The sequence below is a fragment of the Diadema setosum genome, chromosome 9, assembly GCF_964275005.1.
Source record: "Diadema setosum chromosome 9, eeDiaSeto1, whole genome shotgun sequence".
Classification (NCBI taxonomy): Eukaryota; Metazoa; Echinodermata; class Echinoidea; order Diadematoida; family Diadematidae; genus Diadema; species Diadema setosum.
The window spans coordinates 31,738,055-31,755,097 of record NC_092693.1 but is presented as its reverse complement, the minus strand read 5'-3'; the positions used below and the strand labels follow the sequence as shown (position 1 = coordinate 31,755,097).

Genomic DNA, 17,043 nt, shown 5'->3' with positions numbered 1-17,043 from the left:
AAAAGGCCGTCGGCTCCAATCCATAAATATTTCATGCCGTGAAAATTTCATGTTTTACAGTATCTCAGAATGGCAACTGAGATTGTGTGATTATGACATCCCTGGCAAGGTACACTGGGGTACTGCCAAATCATGTGTATTATCTACACGAGGGATGGTTGTAGTCTTGGTTGAGATATCACATGGATTCAGATAACTTTTTGTGAGATCATTAGAAACCTTTTATGAGGACCCCTGTGTTTTTCTTTTTTTTTATATCTCAGCCATTTCAAACCAATTTTCATAAAATAAACTTTCAAGTCCTCTTAGAATTGTATGCTCTTCAATATTTCATATTCTAACTAGTTGTTTTTCTTATCATGTTGCAAAAAGTTGAAATCTGAATCCCCATCTCAACCAAAACTATACCATCCCTTTAAATGATTTCTCAAATAATTTCTAAGAGAAAATTGTCATCCCAAAATTCTACTTAAAGATGTACTTTTGTAAACATATCTCGGACACTATGTTCTTACATTATTTCCCAATACCCTGTTTACACTGCTGAAATACAGTGTAGCAATACAGCACAAAATCTAAAGGTTGAGTCATTTTAAGATTTCTCCTATTGAAACCACCATGAGAGCAAGAACAAACCACAAAAATATGGCAAACATGAGGTGAGACATTCTACACCGTCTCAAACCCCCGGATGTCGTGATGCATTATTAAATCGCCTCCTCCTCCTCTGTCAGTATCTATAGATCTACATTGTAAATTGTCACAACATACAATCTGGAAGTCTCCCTGCCCTCATGATCTCGCTTCCCAGTAGGCCTACATGTAGTATACATAATGTACATTTTTCCCTGCCAAGTCTAGTTGTAAACAAAGTCACTATGAAAAGTCTGTACACTTACTTTAGAAATTACTTTTTTTTTTTCGTTCTGGAAAATCCAGTATTCTAAGCATAAAATATTCTTTTTACAACTTATCTATTGCTTTCATTTTGATAGTGCTCATTCCATCTTAACTAGTAGGCCCATTTGTTAATTCAACTTATTTCGTATTGATAATTCTCATTCTCAAATGCAAACTGTGTAAAACAATCCTATGTAATGACAACATTCAGAGCTAAATACCTGTCTGTCATTGTAGAAATGGGTCACCATTACCATGTTGGACATTGGATGGCACAAATTACCGAAAGCACATCCAAAAGGGGTATGGTCTTGACTTGGAGTAAGGTTTGCTTGAATATGTTTAGCTCTCTGACGTAAGATGTTCATCCCCATACAAAATTAATGGTACCAGGCACCATATCTGTGTGTTTCGTTAAGGAAAGTCATTCTGTGTTCGTGCCTAATGACTCTCTGGGGGGAACATAACTGAACAAAGCATGACAGCAGTGTAAACAGCTGAAGGGCGGAGGAAGCTACAAGAGTCATTCTATTAGCCAATGACAAGTTTCTGGGAATATTGTGAAATGTACTGTATTATGGCATATTTTGCAGGGTTTTATTTTTGTGAATTTTGCAAGTCTGGTGCTATGCGCAAATTAAAAAACATGCTAAAAAATTAACTCTGAATGACATGAAATTGAATGTGACATACATACGTAAATTTCTCCAACCATTTCTGTTCTCCATAATCGCAAATTCAACCAATTTGTGAAGTTGTCAGGAAGTCCTAATTCGCAAAAAATTAGACTTGCAAAATCACAATGGCATACAGCAATTTCTTTTACTAAGATGCCGTAGTCATACGAACATTGGGTGCATTGTGGAAAGTCATCAGTGCAACTTTAATGAAAAGATACACTATAGATATAAAATGGAATGATGATAACTTGGTTTATGCACATGTTTGTTTGTTTGTTTGTTTGTTTGTTTGTTTTTTCATTTGTTTTCTCTCATATTGTCATATATGCAGCTTATGAGGTTACTATTCCTCACAACTTTCATATACAATGTACTTCACTGCGTCCTCTCTTTAAGGGCGCGTTCATGCGAATTTCGTAGACAGAATCACAAACATGAATCATGATTCAAAACGGCGTTTCAAATCACGATCTCTGCGGAAGAGCGTTCATGCGGGCTTTCGCAACGCTGATTCTGGCTAAGCTCATTCACTGCCATTGCGCAGCGCACTGCGCAGTTTGACCTTGTCTCTTCTGCAACTCGAGCCTGAACTCCAGTTAAATCCTTCTGCCAACTGATCAGTCAGTTTATTGTATGCCTTTCCGTTTTATTTCGGTGAATACCTTCCAATAAGCTGTGGCATTCAGGCTCTGCCCACAGATCGAGGAAAAATCTTAATTCTTCGTCGTTTTCCTTGGTAGACACAGCTGCAGCCATTACTATTATCGACTCAATCGGAGAGTAATTACATGTATTATTATGTATCATTATAATAAATAGCTAGCTAGATACTATAGCACAGAATCGGTGTCTGGCGTTGATGTAAACAAACTAGTGCAGGTATGGTACCGAAACACACGATTCACAAGATGTACACAAGCGCGCGAACAGAACCAGAAGCTGTGCCGGGATACCCCGTGAGACACGCATGCGCACAGCGCACAATGACATCATAGAATCATGATTGAAATCAAGATTGCGTTCATGCGGTTTCTGCGATTGTGATTCTGGCAGAATCATGATTCAAAATGCCCATTTTTCCGCGTTTCAGATTGGCGTTTTGAAACGCGTTTAAATGGAAAAATCACATGAACGCAACGCAACTAAACACGTTTAGCGACTAAATGCGTTTAGAAACGCAATTCTAGTTTCGCATGAACGCAGCCTAAATCTTTTGCCAACAAAACAGACAATGAAAATGATTTTCCCCTTGTTGGCTTTTGGGACCAACACTCTGAGAATTTCTAACTCTTCCTTTTTCAGTCCTTACTATGGCTGGCAAAATTGGCACTAAATTGAATCTGTACTAGAAGAAGCGCTACACACACAAAATAAATATCAAGGGACTTCGGGTGAAAATGGGAATTACAAACACATCACACCACTTGGCCCTTTTGAGCAGCGTGTCATTAAAGTGGTCCAACTGGGATTAAGATGACATGCATGAGTGAAAGTTTATTCAGTGGGGAGTGCTGTCTGTTTACGTCCCAAAAAAGGTCTACAAGTAAATGGCTTCTCATGCTCATGCAAAGAGGGGATTCAGTCAGTGCCGAGTACATAGAAATGTATGATGTATCATAAAAGCTGTGTGCCTCATTCTATGCTGGGTGAACACAGGTGCTGATTTTAGAGATCTACAATATCATTGAAATACATTAAAGAAAGACAAATTCTTCCAGAATTCATCAAGGCTCTACTCCCTGAATTGTGGGAAAGGCATGCAGTTATTTCTTACTTGACCATTGTAATGGGAACAATAAACTCTACTCCCAGAGCCAATGTGAACAATGTTGATAAATCACAAAAAAAAAGAAGCTCAAAACCCTCAAAGAGAATCAGGAAAGAGAAAACGTGATGAGATTAAACTTGGTAATATTTTGATTTCATTTGATCATTCAGCAAATTGAAGGGACATATTATTTTGTGTTTTGTTGACTGAAAGGTAGATATTAAAGTACCAGTGATTGTTGAACCTCATAAAGTCACAATCGGTCACTTCCATTGCATATTATACCTTATTATGCTCTATCAAAAGGAAATCCTCCATATCATTGAACACTACCACACATATTTTTGTGCAACTTCCATTTTGTTGTAAAAACAGCATTACAAAGAAAGAGAGAAAATATTAGATCAGAATATATTTTATACTAAACTATTTATAATCCAGATTCATTGAATATATGACGAATGCAAGCAGTGTTACACACCAGTCTTATTTGTCAAGGGTGACCAAGGAAATCACTGTGCCGAAGTGCTCTTGTGAACAAAAATATTTTCCTACATCAAAATACATAACACAAGGCATTTTATCAGAGAAAAAAAATATGGATGACCTTCTGAGTGGTGTGAAGGGGGCTTTCAAGAGGAACAGTCTTCCCTCATTCCTCTGCTGAAAAGCAAGTGGGGACATTTAGAATGACGCGTTTCAATTAGGATGCGAGGAAGCAGTCTATGAGAGAGCGATGCCTACTTTGTCACAAAGGAAGCTACACAATGCTAGCAGGTGTCTGGCCAGATGTACGGACCTTGTATGCAACCTGTGAAGGTCATTTGTGAGTTGAATGCACAGAGCTGACAATTTGACTGCCAATTATTACGTTGTATCTCTCTGCCCTTACTCTCTACCCCCCCCCCCCTTGTGTCCTTTTCTTTAATGGTGATAGAATACCTTAAAATTTTCAATCAGTATTTTCATATCACTTGTGTAAATGGTATGTGTGTTTCAGATGTTGTGTGAATTCCTTCTCAAATATATGCTGCAATGAAATGGTGACTGCAGTCGGTAGAAGTTAATGAATGCGACATGTAGCAGTAGAGTATTTTTTTTTAACTGGTTGTGACACTATTAAATGAATGGTACATTTGTAAGCTAGTAAAGGTGCTACCTCTTCAGGATGTACATGCATCCCACGCAATTTTTTTTTTTTCAGTGTAAATCTTCAAAGTATACATAGACCATGATGTATTGTATTCAATCATACCAGTTTGCATAAATATCCCCCATATGAGTAAAATGCTCTATCACTTGTAATGCTGACAAATGTAGTTAAATGGTCCTCCTCTCCTTAAGTTGTACAAAGATTATGAAATTCATAAAAACAAAACATGTCCTTGTAAAGTCAATCATGTATGAATCATGACTGCCCAAAAAGTGCTAGACAAATCAACAAGCTCATCATCTTTCTGGGGCAACCAAGACCAAAATGAAGAACCCGTCCAACTCAGGTAAAAGCATGCATCAAAAGAAGCAAAACGGAACACACACACACAAAATCAATCATTAAATTAAAGGACAAGTTCACCTTCATAAACATAAGGATTGAGAGAGTGCAGCAATATTAGTAGAATACATCAGTGAAAGTTTGAGGAAAATTGGACATTTGATGCAAAAGTTATGAATTTTTAAAGTTTTCGTGTTGGAACCGCTGGATGAGGAGACTACTAAGGCTCGTGATGTTATATGAGTACAATAGTATAAAGAAAATGTAAAGAAAATTCAACATATTTTCACTTTTTTTGCATAATAAAAGAGCACTTGACTTGCCTCTTTCTAAAGGCAATGGGAATAATATTACCCATAACATATGTCAGTAACGAGTCAAGGGAATGTGTACTTTTTTCAAAAGATGAATTTTGTGGAATTCTCTTCATATTTTCGTTATATTGTTGTATGCATGTGACATCATACACTGCAGTAGTCTTCTCATCCAGCACAAAAACTTCAAAAATTCCTAACTTTTGAACAGATGGTCCAATTTTCCTCAAACTTTCAATGATGTGTCATTCTAATTGCTACATTCTCTCAATCCTAAATGTGAAGGTGAACTTGTCCTTTAACAAAACAGAATAAAACTGTCCAACAAGCTAACAAGATAACGACTTGAGGATATAGTACGATCTATAACAAAACTTGTGAGAAAAACAAAAACCACAAGATATTTCTTGGCAATATACAATTGCAATTTCAGCTGAGAATATATGCCAACAGCAGGCCTACATAAACAGGGGTGTATCCAGGATTTTTTCTGGGGGGGTTGTAATCAAAAATTTTGGACCTTTACCTTTGCGAGGGAGCGGAGCGACCGAGCGGGGGGAGGGTGTGGGAGGGGGGACACCCCCTCCCACAGTAGGGAGTTTTTGAATTTTATATCTTAAAATGGGGCCATTTGGTGCATACAAACATGACTTTTTCGGCATATGGCAGTGCGGCTTAGAAATAAGGTAAATTATGGCATTTTAAAACTAAGTTACGAAATTTAGACCCTCTACAAGGTTTTTGACAATTTGCTGGAACACCACCTGGTCACTTTTTTTCCTGTTGTAGGCCTATATAGAGTAAAAAGCCTTCAAAAAACAAAAATATCTTTTACAAAAAGTGGACCTTTTGAAAATTTGGGGGGGTCGTACGACCCTCCCGACCCCCCCTTGCATACACCCATGATAAACCAGTCACTATATGTTTCTGTATTATATATATACTTTGTTGTTCATTCATGTTAAAAAGAAAAACAAACACTAAAACCCCTGAAAACCTAAAACCTAAATTCTAGACTGATATTAGAATTAAATCTCTGACTCCAGAAAGCCTGGGTCACATATTATTGAGACTACAGTTCTAGCTACATCACAAATTTGAAAATGCATTCAGAGAGAAACATATGGCTCTGGACGATCAGTTGAAAATGTTTTGCTCACCTTCGAGAGTGACTTCTTTACCGGATCTCTTCAACAATCTCACAGCTTCATCATGAGTGGCATCTCGCAGGTCCTCCCCGTTCACGGACAAGATAGCGTCCCCAACATACAGAGCTTCCGTCTGGTCTGCGGCTAGGCCTTTGAAAATCTTGCTGATGATGATGGGCATTTTATTTTCCTTCCCGCCCTTGATGCTGAGGCCCAGACCACCGACCTCCTGCTTGACAACGCGGATCACTCTCTTCTGATTTGCGATGGAATCTGGGATTGTGTCGCCGCCGTGTGTGTGATGCATGTAATCCGAGTATCGTATGGAATCGTTTCTCCCGGAAGCCGGATGATGACCTGACGATGAAGTCGTCGACGAATTGGCCTTGTTGACGCCGTCGTTATTCCCGTTGCTAACGCCATTGATATCGTGTCCATCCTCAAGGCTGATTGTAAGGGCTTCCTCGTCCAGGGCGGCCAAAATGCGGCACCACTGATCACGAACGAGTACCTCGAGAAGCCCCGACTTTGCGACACCAGCGGCAGCCATCTTCATCTCGCTTCGACTACCCTGGCTCATCGGCGCGCTGAAGCTGCCCGAATTACCGCGTTTTGCCTATGTAGCATGTAATTTCAAATGCTCGACGGAGGTAGTGCAGCAGACTGTGACATAATACTTGTGGTACTGCTTCCCTCGCCTCACGTCACTTCGGCTCACCGAGCTGACGCCGTATTCTTCCCACCAGTTCGCCTCGATCCTCGCTCGATCGCAGGAGTGCTGGAGTTGCCCGAGAATGAAACCCTACACTACAAAGAGGAGCCGCTAGTGGACGACTACATTCCGAAGGAGGGTAACTACTAGTATGCGATATTATGAGGTAATATGGAATTCAAAATGTATCGAAACAATGCGTCACACCAATGATATTAATAAATTTTCAATTCACAGCATAATATGCTGGCTAAGCGAGGATAAACAGATTTGTAGTCAGGCATCAAAAATATAATGTTAAGACATCCCCTGCCAAGCGGGCAGAATCGTTCTTTCCATGCAAACTTCCGGTGAGATGAGTGGTACTGACCTGCCTGAAAATGTGAGTTGAATGTCATATCCACATATAGATCTATACATAATAAAACTTTTACTTTGTCTATTATGTTAGAACTGTTGTGAGTTCTCTCTTCTTTTTTGTAATGCCTATGATGTTATGGATACGGTATTCTAGGTGCTAGATGGATGATGTCTCGTTTAATCCACGTTTGTTGTGCGCAGTCCCATATGTTTAAAAATGTGTTATAATAAGCTATCTTGATTTTTGTGTATTTGTGTTCTGAAATTCAATTAAAAGTAGACCACTAGACCTAGTTTCGTCGTTTTCCAGGGAGATATAGATTACTTTACACTCATTCTGTCTGAAGAAAAATTGATGAAAAACGTTTGTTTTTTCATTAAACATCCAGTAAAATATTTACACATAAAAGTCTACACGCGCTGGCCGCCCTTTTTACTTTAGATTAAACTGGCTTTACCTAAATTTGACCATTGGCAAAAGTGTAATGTTCTATATAGGATAGGATTGTGACGTATGTATACGCGCCATTTTATATTGTGACGTATTAACTTTTAAGTCTTTGTTAATGTTTATACCATGAGTTACTTTGTTGCGCGTAATTGTTATGCGTTATGTTGCGTCATTGGCAAGACGCAACAACAATTAAACATAAGCTTAGTTTGAATGAAAAGAGGAGCTTATTAGGAGAGAGTTGAAGGAGAGCCAGCTCGGTGACAAGACCATAATAAACTGTCTGAAATACAGAAGGAATGGATTTAGCTGCAATTAAATGACGGCATCCATTAAAGAGACTGTGTGCGTGTGTAATATGTGTAGCGTGACTCCCTAATAACCAGCTTACAACAGTAACATAACATAACCTACACTTCAGGGATGGGAAGAAAACTATCTAGAGCAAGAGCTGTACAACTGAACGGAAAAATGCATGCACATCACATTCATGTCAGGATCAGAGTTTAATATTGGTGCATGATGCTATTCACAAATTCGCAAAAATAAAAACCTCACGAAATATCCAGCATATTTAAATGTTCAGTATGCTTGGAATCTTGGAAAACTTAAAAAAACATTGAAATACAAATTATGCAAAGCATCTGAGACCATACTACTCTGTACTTACTACAACTCTACAAGTAGATCACTTTGTTTGATACATACAAATATACAAGCAAGGGACTGTCTAAACCAGTCTTGAATTAGTTTGCCTTTCCTGAGATATTGTTTGAAACAAATTCAGGAAAAATGCTGTAGCTTGTTTTTATTGTAATTACAGATATAAGATGTAAATCACACATTAATGTATCAGTGAGAGATCTCCAGTAATGTTTGGTTGGGTAAAGTCATGATGATTTAGTGCACACATGAGGAAAAAAAAAGTAAAGAATACATGAGAACCTCCATTAAGCATCTGTTGACTATTAAAAGCAACAGATATTTCTTTATAAGGCTATCACTTCCACATTGACAGTGACTTTAACTTAAGCTATTAGCATCCATGAATGCTTAAATGTGACTGATATAACTTTGTGTAAAAACTTCATAAATTGAGCAGTACTGACAACATTGTCACCAGCTGTGTTCTACATAATGATGTGTATCATTTTAATGTTGTCATTTATTACCAGGTACTATTGATACAGTCCAAAAAGTGACAGTGTCATATAATCTTGTTGTGTCTCATTCTATTTCTAGATCAAAATTTGGCTCTGCGAGAATAATCAGTGATGTCAAAGGTTGCTGATTGGCTGCTTCAAAGCAGACACACTTTGGCATGGAGATTCTTACAGAGATGCCGCAATGTGGGGTTCAGCGGCCATGAATCCTTTCCCATCTCCGCTTCACAATGGGGCTGTGCAAATGGAAGAGACATCTCCTGCAGTTCTTTTGCTACATTTACATACAGTAACAACACCAGGAGGAGAAACAATTTGTTGCTGCCGCGAGGCTTGGCAAAATGTGAGTTTGGTTGCCAGCAACGAATGGAAAGGACGTATCATACAACAAGTGCGAAAAGAGCAAAGTCAGGGATACCACTCAGGCTCAGTGCTGAAAGCATTTGCGGCAGGCGGGAAGCAAGTTTTAAGCAACCATCATGTCAGCTGTCCACCTCATTGAATCACAACAGTAATTCAAAGGGAGATGATGCAGATGTAGGACAGGATCTTTCACAATCTGGCAATGATAGAGAAAACAGCAGGGAACTGTCTGCCAGGGACAGGAGGGCAGGAATAAAGGCGCTTCTGGATGATGCTAAAACACATGATACATCAAGCGAAGAATTTGACTTTGGGGATGACAAAGGCAGGACTGATACTGAGAGAGGAGGACAGCAGCGACAAAGACCAATGCAAGATCCCTCGGAGACATCAGTCCTCTTGTTCCCAGGTCAAGGGTCACAGTTTGTAGGCATGGGGCGGGGACTGCTGAAGTACCCCAACGTGGAAGAGATGTTTGCAGCTGCATCCGAAATTCTGGGGTAAAGACAACCATATTAATGTAGAACTGGATAGAATTGTATCGTGCCTATATGGTGGTTGGCCATGTAATTATAAACTGTTTGAATTTTATTTCATTCTACATTATCAGCTGCTTTTATTTTCTGTGAAAGTGTGATGCATAGAATACACATACCTAAATGAAAGTACCTATTGTCCTTTTGGATTCATGGTGGAGTTAATTCTGAGCGATTTGGCTGATTTGAGAAAGAAAGAAAACATACCCATGTATGTAATATAAGTTTTGAATACTCTGTAGCATCAATATGCTGTCATAAAATGACATCAGTTATGGATATTTTTTTTTTTTTTAGCTTTTTTTCCCATGCTTTGAACATACACACACACACATGTATGAAGCATATACATATCGTGGATAACCTATCACCTCCCCACCCCACCCCTTGTTTCCCTTTTTCCCATCCCTTTTAGTTATGATCTACTAGCACTGTGCCTCAACGGACCAGCAGAAGAACTTGACAGGACGATACACTGCCAGCCTGCTGTGGTGGTGACATCCCTGGCTGCCGTGGAGAAACTCAAGGAAGAAATGCCAAAGGTAATGCAGGCGATATAAGAATGCCCAGTTAGTCAAGAGATAAAGAACAAGTGTGTTGAAATAGCTTGTGTGACGAGGGGGTGGGGGAGGGAGCATTATCATTTTAGAGCAAACCAAGCCAGGTCTTTCTGGTTCTATGAGTATTTACTTGACTTTGTTGTACTCTTTTGAAAACCAATGAGGGAATTTCTTACTTCTCACAAATATTGTGCGCAACATGCAAACCAAAGATTTCCTTACCAAGGAAGCTTTATCTGACCTCATCCTACCTAACAGCAACCAAATTTAGTGCTATTTAAAAACTCGGTTTTAGCGTAACAACTACGACACAAGTGAAGGGTTCGCAGATTACTCAGATCACCTGAAAGAACCATCCATAAATCAGAATGCATTATGAAACCCACTTCCAAACATTACAAAAATAATGACATTGTAAGCTTGATTGTGTATCCATGCTGCATGCAGACTGCCTCCTCTATCTGTTTTCTCTCAATTTACCCAGATTACAGTTGATGTTTATGTTTTTTTCTTGGCTCTCCTATTTAAGGCCATAGAGAACTGTGTTGCTGCCACAGGCTTCAGTGTAGGAGAGTTTGCAGCACTGGTCTTTGCAGGGTCAATCTCATTTGAAGATGGTGAGTATCTAACCTGAGGATCCTAGCTCACATCAAAGGTCGTACATCCCTTTTACAAAATTCTGCGTGGTTGAAGAATAATAACTCCTAACACCTTGTATAAAATCTTAGGGTAATATGCTGCAGGGTTTTTTATGTCTCCACCAAGAAGTGTCGCTGGAGGCATTATGTTTTGGGGTTGTTTGTCTGTCCATCCTTCCTTCCTTCCGTCCATCCTTCCATCCATTCTTCCTTCCTTCCTAACTAACTTCATGTCACTTGAGAATGCACTCCCCTTTTGCACTGTGAATAATGCATGGAATTTTCTAGAGGTCCGAATGGATTCACAAGAAATTTATGGTACTGTTTTCCCCCCATTATAAAGAAGTTTCCAATTTCATTATTCCGGGGAAAGGTCTCAATCATACCTACCTTTACCATATACCAGCTTATGAAAGGAATCTATTTTTCAAGGTTGCAAAGGGACAAACAACACTTGTCGCAATTACAGCCAGCATGAATTTGCGACAATGTTGGCAAGAGTTTTGCAATGACCAATCAACTGAATGTTACATCATATTTATGAATTCTATTTTACTTGTTAAGGAGGATCGGGTAATTCTGTTCCTTGACAGATGTCTAAAGTCTTGCGTGACAGAAAAAAAAAAAAAGAGTCAGAGAGAAGAATCAGTTCAGGTCAAACTCGTCTAGTGTAAGGCAGCAAAGTGAATTCTTGCACGAACCCATTGTCTGTATGTGAGAATGAAGTCGCTTGATGTGTGTTATATTGACACCTGTGACAATACTCTTTCTAGGTCTTTGCTGTTTAGAAATTCGGACAAGTCTGTAAAGCTTGTCTGTCTCTGTGTACAGTGCAAAAGGGTCTTGAAGTTTGTGCTAAAAATCTTATATTTTCCTTGTCATTCTGCTTGGCAGCCATATATCTCATCAAAGTCCGTGCTGAGGCGATGCAGCATGCATCAGAAGCGGTGTCGAGCGGGATGATATCTGTCGTAGGAGGGCGACGGGCAAGGTACAAGTTTGTGTGCAAAGAAGCTGAAACATATTGCAGAAATCACCATGGTGTCAAAGGCCCAGTGTGTCGTGTGGCAAACTACCTCTATCCAGATGCAAGAGTGCTTGCAGGTCACAGTGAGGTATAGTGATAATGATAATGAACAATCTATTGTACAGTGCATTTGCAGTCAAAGTGATCAATGTGCTTTACATGGTGAATTGTCTCACTGACGAGGTCAAAAAGTTTGCAGGAACTTTTTTTAGATTCTCAGGACCAGCAGTTTTCTTCCGTTATTTTGAAATTTCATTATAACCGAACAAATAAACAATGAAAAACATGGAGTGGATATTGTTGCGGTCTCAATTTTTACTTCCTTGTAACCAGAATTTCGTTATAACCGTGTTCATTATAACGGGAGTGCACTGTACATTGAATCATCCCATGACTATAAAGCAGTATGGAAATGAAGATTTAATATTGAATCATTCACTCTTTTGGTGCCTGAATCTTTAAAGCTCATTTTGATTGCATTTTAAGCACAGACTCATTTTGATGATAATCGTTTTCAACAACAGGTATTTCCCTTGATAAGGCCAAATATCTTTACATGTTGTCATTTTCCCCTTGTAGCCAGCCAATGTCATCAGTCATTTACACTGCACACAAATACCTTCTGATTTCCTACCAGGCTCTGTCTTTCATCAAAGAGATGTCCAAATCGTTTGACCTGAAGATGGTGAGGCCAATTCCGGTCAGCGGAGCATTCCACACCCCTCTCATGAGCAGCGTCCAGGAACCCCTGGCCAAGGCTCTTGCCTCCGTCGCTGTGGAAACACCCGTCATTTCCGTGCACTCGAACGTGGATGGGAATACGTACGGCAGCCCGAAGCACATCCGGAGGCAGCTGAAGCGACAGGTAGCTGAGCCGGTGATGTGGGAACAGACAATGCACAACATTTATCAGCGCCCCAAGAACATGGCCTTCCCGTTCACGTACGAGCTCGGTCCGGGAAAACAGCTCGGCTCTATACTGAAAAGAAACAACCTCAAGGCATCTCAATCACTGGCAAGTGTGGCGGTGTAATCCATTCATAGAGATATTTCTTTTCCTCTTCCAGTAAAAGAACAATCTACTTTCTTCTGTTCACTGTATACAGAGCCCATTCTTGTTCTTCTTTTTTTTTAATGGGAATCTGGACTTTCCAACAATTTTGTGAATGGTTAAATTTGCAGTCATGGAGTACAGCAATAGGTTGTTAATGTATGTGTGCATTTTGTATTCATTTCTGGATCAGAGATGATATTTTCACATATTTTAAAATTTGAGAATAGGACCCAACTCTAGATAGTTGTGAAAACAAAAACCTTGGGAAATATATGGTGTAAACAGTATCCTGCTAACTCGTTTACAGGGTCGGTGCATCGATAAAACAATGCCAATTTTTCAGATGAGATTTGCAAATAAAATACTCTACACCTCTCAATAGCAAAGTTGGACACGCTGCCTTTTTTGTCAAATGTAGTCAACAGATTTCTGAAGTGTTGCATGTTGCAATTTGGAGAAGAAAACGAGATGAGGTCTCATATGAATTGCTGTTTAAAACACATTTATTTTATAGAAGGTTTATCTGCGGTTATAATTGACTGATGTATGCAGTTACTCTGGTCATTTCATAGTTCTGAGGAGCAAGTTGTTCCAGTCAAATTCATGATATTCCGTGCAAGAAAAACCCCAGTTTGTGTTCAAGGTGATGGTAATGAATGTAATAAAATAATACTAAAAAAAAAAAGATATCAATTTATCAAAGCTGATAACAAAATAAAAAGTTGAGGAATTCTGAGTCTTCCGAGAAATATCCCAGTGGTTTTGTACACAATTTTCTCTTTCTTTTTTTCAAGTGAATTCAAGAAGAAGAAATTATATCATTGGTATCATGCTCTTGAGTTGTAATCATAGAGCAATGACTTATTCAAGAGGCATTTTAGTTGCAGACTTAATCTATATATACATCATTTGGTTATATTTCTATATTATGTACAAATAAATGAGAGATTAAATTATGACATTGTCGCCTAAGCTCGGGTGCATGAGATTGTGACAATAATCATGGTGTCATGAAAGTTTTTGTAACAATTATCTTTTTTTTTTGGGGGGGGGATGGGTCTGATCTGAATAATGTATTCACAATTCTACTAATATATTATGTTTGACTATACTATTTTATTATGATCATTTTAGTCAGGGATCATTCAACAGAGATATCTGCATTCAGTAGCCCTCATCCAAGAAGTGAGACTACCCTACAATATTCTACAAAATCTTTTGGTGCTTGTTTGTTTGTTTGTTTCAGCAGAAGACAAAAAGGAGAAACTGATGTTGTACATGTGTGTTTAGCTCATGTGATTCCTTGGTCCCACCATATAATTTTGCTGGTTTGGTCTAAATTCCTGAGGGGGCTTGGCAATGTTACCAGTGCATCCATACATGATTTTGCCTGGGCTTGTATTTAATTAGGATGTTAACTCATATCGTGCGCTTTTATTCAAAATACATTGTTGGACAGCATAGTGAGAAGCTGTCCTAAGTGAATTGCAAGATGTCAACAGTTGAGTACACAATTCTCATATAGTCTTGATATTACATAGCAAATAATTTTCCTGGTATCGCATCACAATTTGCTATGCATTTTTACACCACTGCTACACAAACTAACTTTTACGTAGCAGTTTTCTTCCATAGACGTGTACAGGATACCATGTGATATATTGTTCATCAGCTGAAATTGCTAATCAAATTTGAGTTGGAAAATTATTTCCTGTTACAGACTTTCAAATCTGAAAGGGAGTCATAAGAACTTACTGTAGACCATGTAATCTAATAGGTAGCAAGAAGAATATGGGTTCAATGTAAGACGCAGGGTTCCCACAGTCATGGGAAATCCTGGAAAATCCTGGAAAAATTTGTGGTCATGGAAAGTCAGGGAAAAGTCAGGGAATTTGGAAAATTTGTGAAAAGTCATGGAAAAGTCATGGAATTGCATTTACCTCTTGGCTATGGCAGCTTTCCAGTTTGTCGTGTCTCGCAACTCTCATACTCTGTGATCATACTCTGCTATTATAATTGGTGTTCATGATTTCCTTTTTCCCAGTTTTGTGACATCCCAAATTCTACATAACTCCCGGGACATATACTAATGATAATAGATGTACATGTCATGAGTAAGGTAGTGGGTGGAACAGAAGGCTGTGAGGGGAGGTGGAGGCCATCATATTGTGTCTGATTTTGGAAACCGTGTCAGAAAGAAGTCATGGAAAGCAGCAATTTAGTCATGGAAAAGTCATGGAAAAGTCATGGAATTCTGTTTTCAAATTTCTGTGGGAACCCTGAAGACGGTACATGTACCGGTATTAGTTTTACATGAAGGGGTCTCATATCAATAATTTATTCGTCATATTTACTTTTTCATTGAACATGTACCGTGTACATACATAAAAAAATATGATTCACTGCACATCCCAGGTGTATCTGTCAAAGTTACAGAGGTACAAGTAAGTCACAGATACAACAAACTTTGCGACATAATACATATGTTATGTTAAGTGTGTTGCATAGCTTGGATACACTTGTTTTGATAAAAAAATACTTCAAAACGAGAAGAATGCTCAGCATAGTGGTTTAATTTTCTGCTTTGTTGACTTTTGCTTGCCCATGAATTAACAGGTTGCATGTGAATGTGTCTGCATGTGTGTGTGTGTGTGTGGGGGGGGGGGGCAAGTGTAAAATTCATGATACTGTAGGAGTACAATGCTTATGTTGATGTGTGTAATGCTCCTTGACATATGCTGTATCGCCAGCTGTTGGCAACTGTTTGAATGAGTGAGATCTAGCAAGAATGCAGGGAGTGTACCCCTAATTCCCCTTATTCATTGTGTTTCTCAATGCCAGCAACAGCGACTGTGATAGTTTATACAGGCGACTCCTGATATAACGAAGTCCTCCTTACCAGCAGTTTTCATTCATTATATCAAAATTTCATTATAACCGAACGATAAAGCATTTTAAGGTACATGTAGATAATAATTTTGGAACCTGGCTTTTTGCTTCATTGTAACAAGATTTATGTTATAAACTGTGTTTGTTAGACTTGTAATGGGAGTATGCTGTAATGGGGATTGTTGAAAAGGAGAGCATGTATGGTTGACTTAATTGCATGATTTGCTCAGAAAAAAGTTAGGAATGTTGGGAAAGGGTGATAGCAATGCTGATCATGCAATTATGACTGTGAATACATTAGTTACGTTTAGACGTTGATCCTTAGCTTCCAAGTTATGTTGAGAATAAGCTCTTGCCCCCGTAACTACGATGTGCTTCCACACCACGAAGCCTATCCTTGAAGGTAGCTTATCGTCGATGACAAGCTCCTTGCCTCTTTAACTACAAGCGAGTCCCACAAAATGATAAAACCACAGATCTGAAAGTTTGTGATGACCCCAATACGAGAAAATGAAGATAGATATTGCTATGTTCAAACATGACAACAGAGAAGAAAATGGCAAACAACAAACAAACTCACACCAGATAAAGAATACAATAATGTTCCAAACATAGACTGCAATAGTCCTCAGTATAAGAGGAACAGAAACATAGAACAGGAACGTTTAAGTTTCCCAAAAAAAAATTAAACATTATCTTTACATTTTCTTCATTTCATTGTCCATGTATGACATCACAGATTGTTGTAGCCTTCTTTTCCAGCAGTTCAGGTAGCAAAACTTTAAAAAATTCTTGACTTTTGAACAGATTGTCCAATTTTACTCATACTTCACTGTTGTACTACTATTTCTGCATTTAATCAACACACACTATGCATGTATATAATTATATATTATTTTTTAATTTCCCTTTAATCTTAAAGGGGATGGCTAGTAACTGATCAGTGGGAATGCTGGGGGATGATTGTTCCAATTCTTACAGGATT

The 17,043-nt window shown here is 38.7% G+C and overlaps 2 protein-coding genes across 2 annotated transcripts in view; one reads left to right on the top strand and one right to left on the bottom strand.

Annotated features, from left to right (window-relative positions):
- LOC140232991 (beta-1-syntrophin-like) overlaps positions 1-6,885 on the bottom strand; it is a 91,352-nt gene extending 84,467 nt beyond the window's left edge. The window contains exon 1 of the mRNA XM_072313096.1: positions 6,318-6,885. Within this exon, the coding sequence (XP_072169197.1) occupies positions 6,318-6,885 (568 nt within the window). The remainder of the gene's footprint in view (positions 1-6,317) is intronic.
- A 194-nt stretch (positions 6,886-7,079) lies between these two features.
- LOC140232535 (malonyl-CoA-acyl carrier protein transacylase, mitochondrial-like) lies at positions 7,080-15,708 on the top strand. Its single transcript, XM_072312633.1, has 6 exons — positions 7,080-7,156; positions 9,071-9,854; positions 10,306-10,432; positions 10,980-11,067; positions 11,983-12,203; positions 12,753-15,708. Exons 2-6 carry the CDS (start codon positions 9,103-9,105, stop codon positions 13,146-13,148), a joined length of 1,584 nt encoding a protein of 527 aa, XP_072168734.1. The 5' UTR covers positions 7,080-7,156; positions 9,071-9,102; the 3' UTR covers positions 13,149-15,708.
- Positions 15,709-17,043: the final 1,335 nt, after the last annotated feature.

What these genes read in the sequence shown, in the direction of transcription:
- LOC140232535 (XM_072312633.1), top strand. Translation starts at nt 9,103, where the DNA reads ATGTCAAAGGTTGCTGATTGGCTGCTTCAAAGCAGACACACTTTGGCA. An exon ending in GCTGCATCCGAAATTCTGGG is followed by an intron (nt 9,855 to 10,305) that starts GTAAAGACAACC and finishes CATCCCTTTTAG; the next exon opens with TTATGATCTACTAGCACTGT. An exon ending in TCAAGGAAGAAATGCCAAAG is followed by an intron (nt 10,433 to 10,979) that starts GTAATGCAGGCG and finishes CTCCTATTTAAG; the next exon opens with GCCATAGAGAACTGTGTTGC.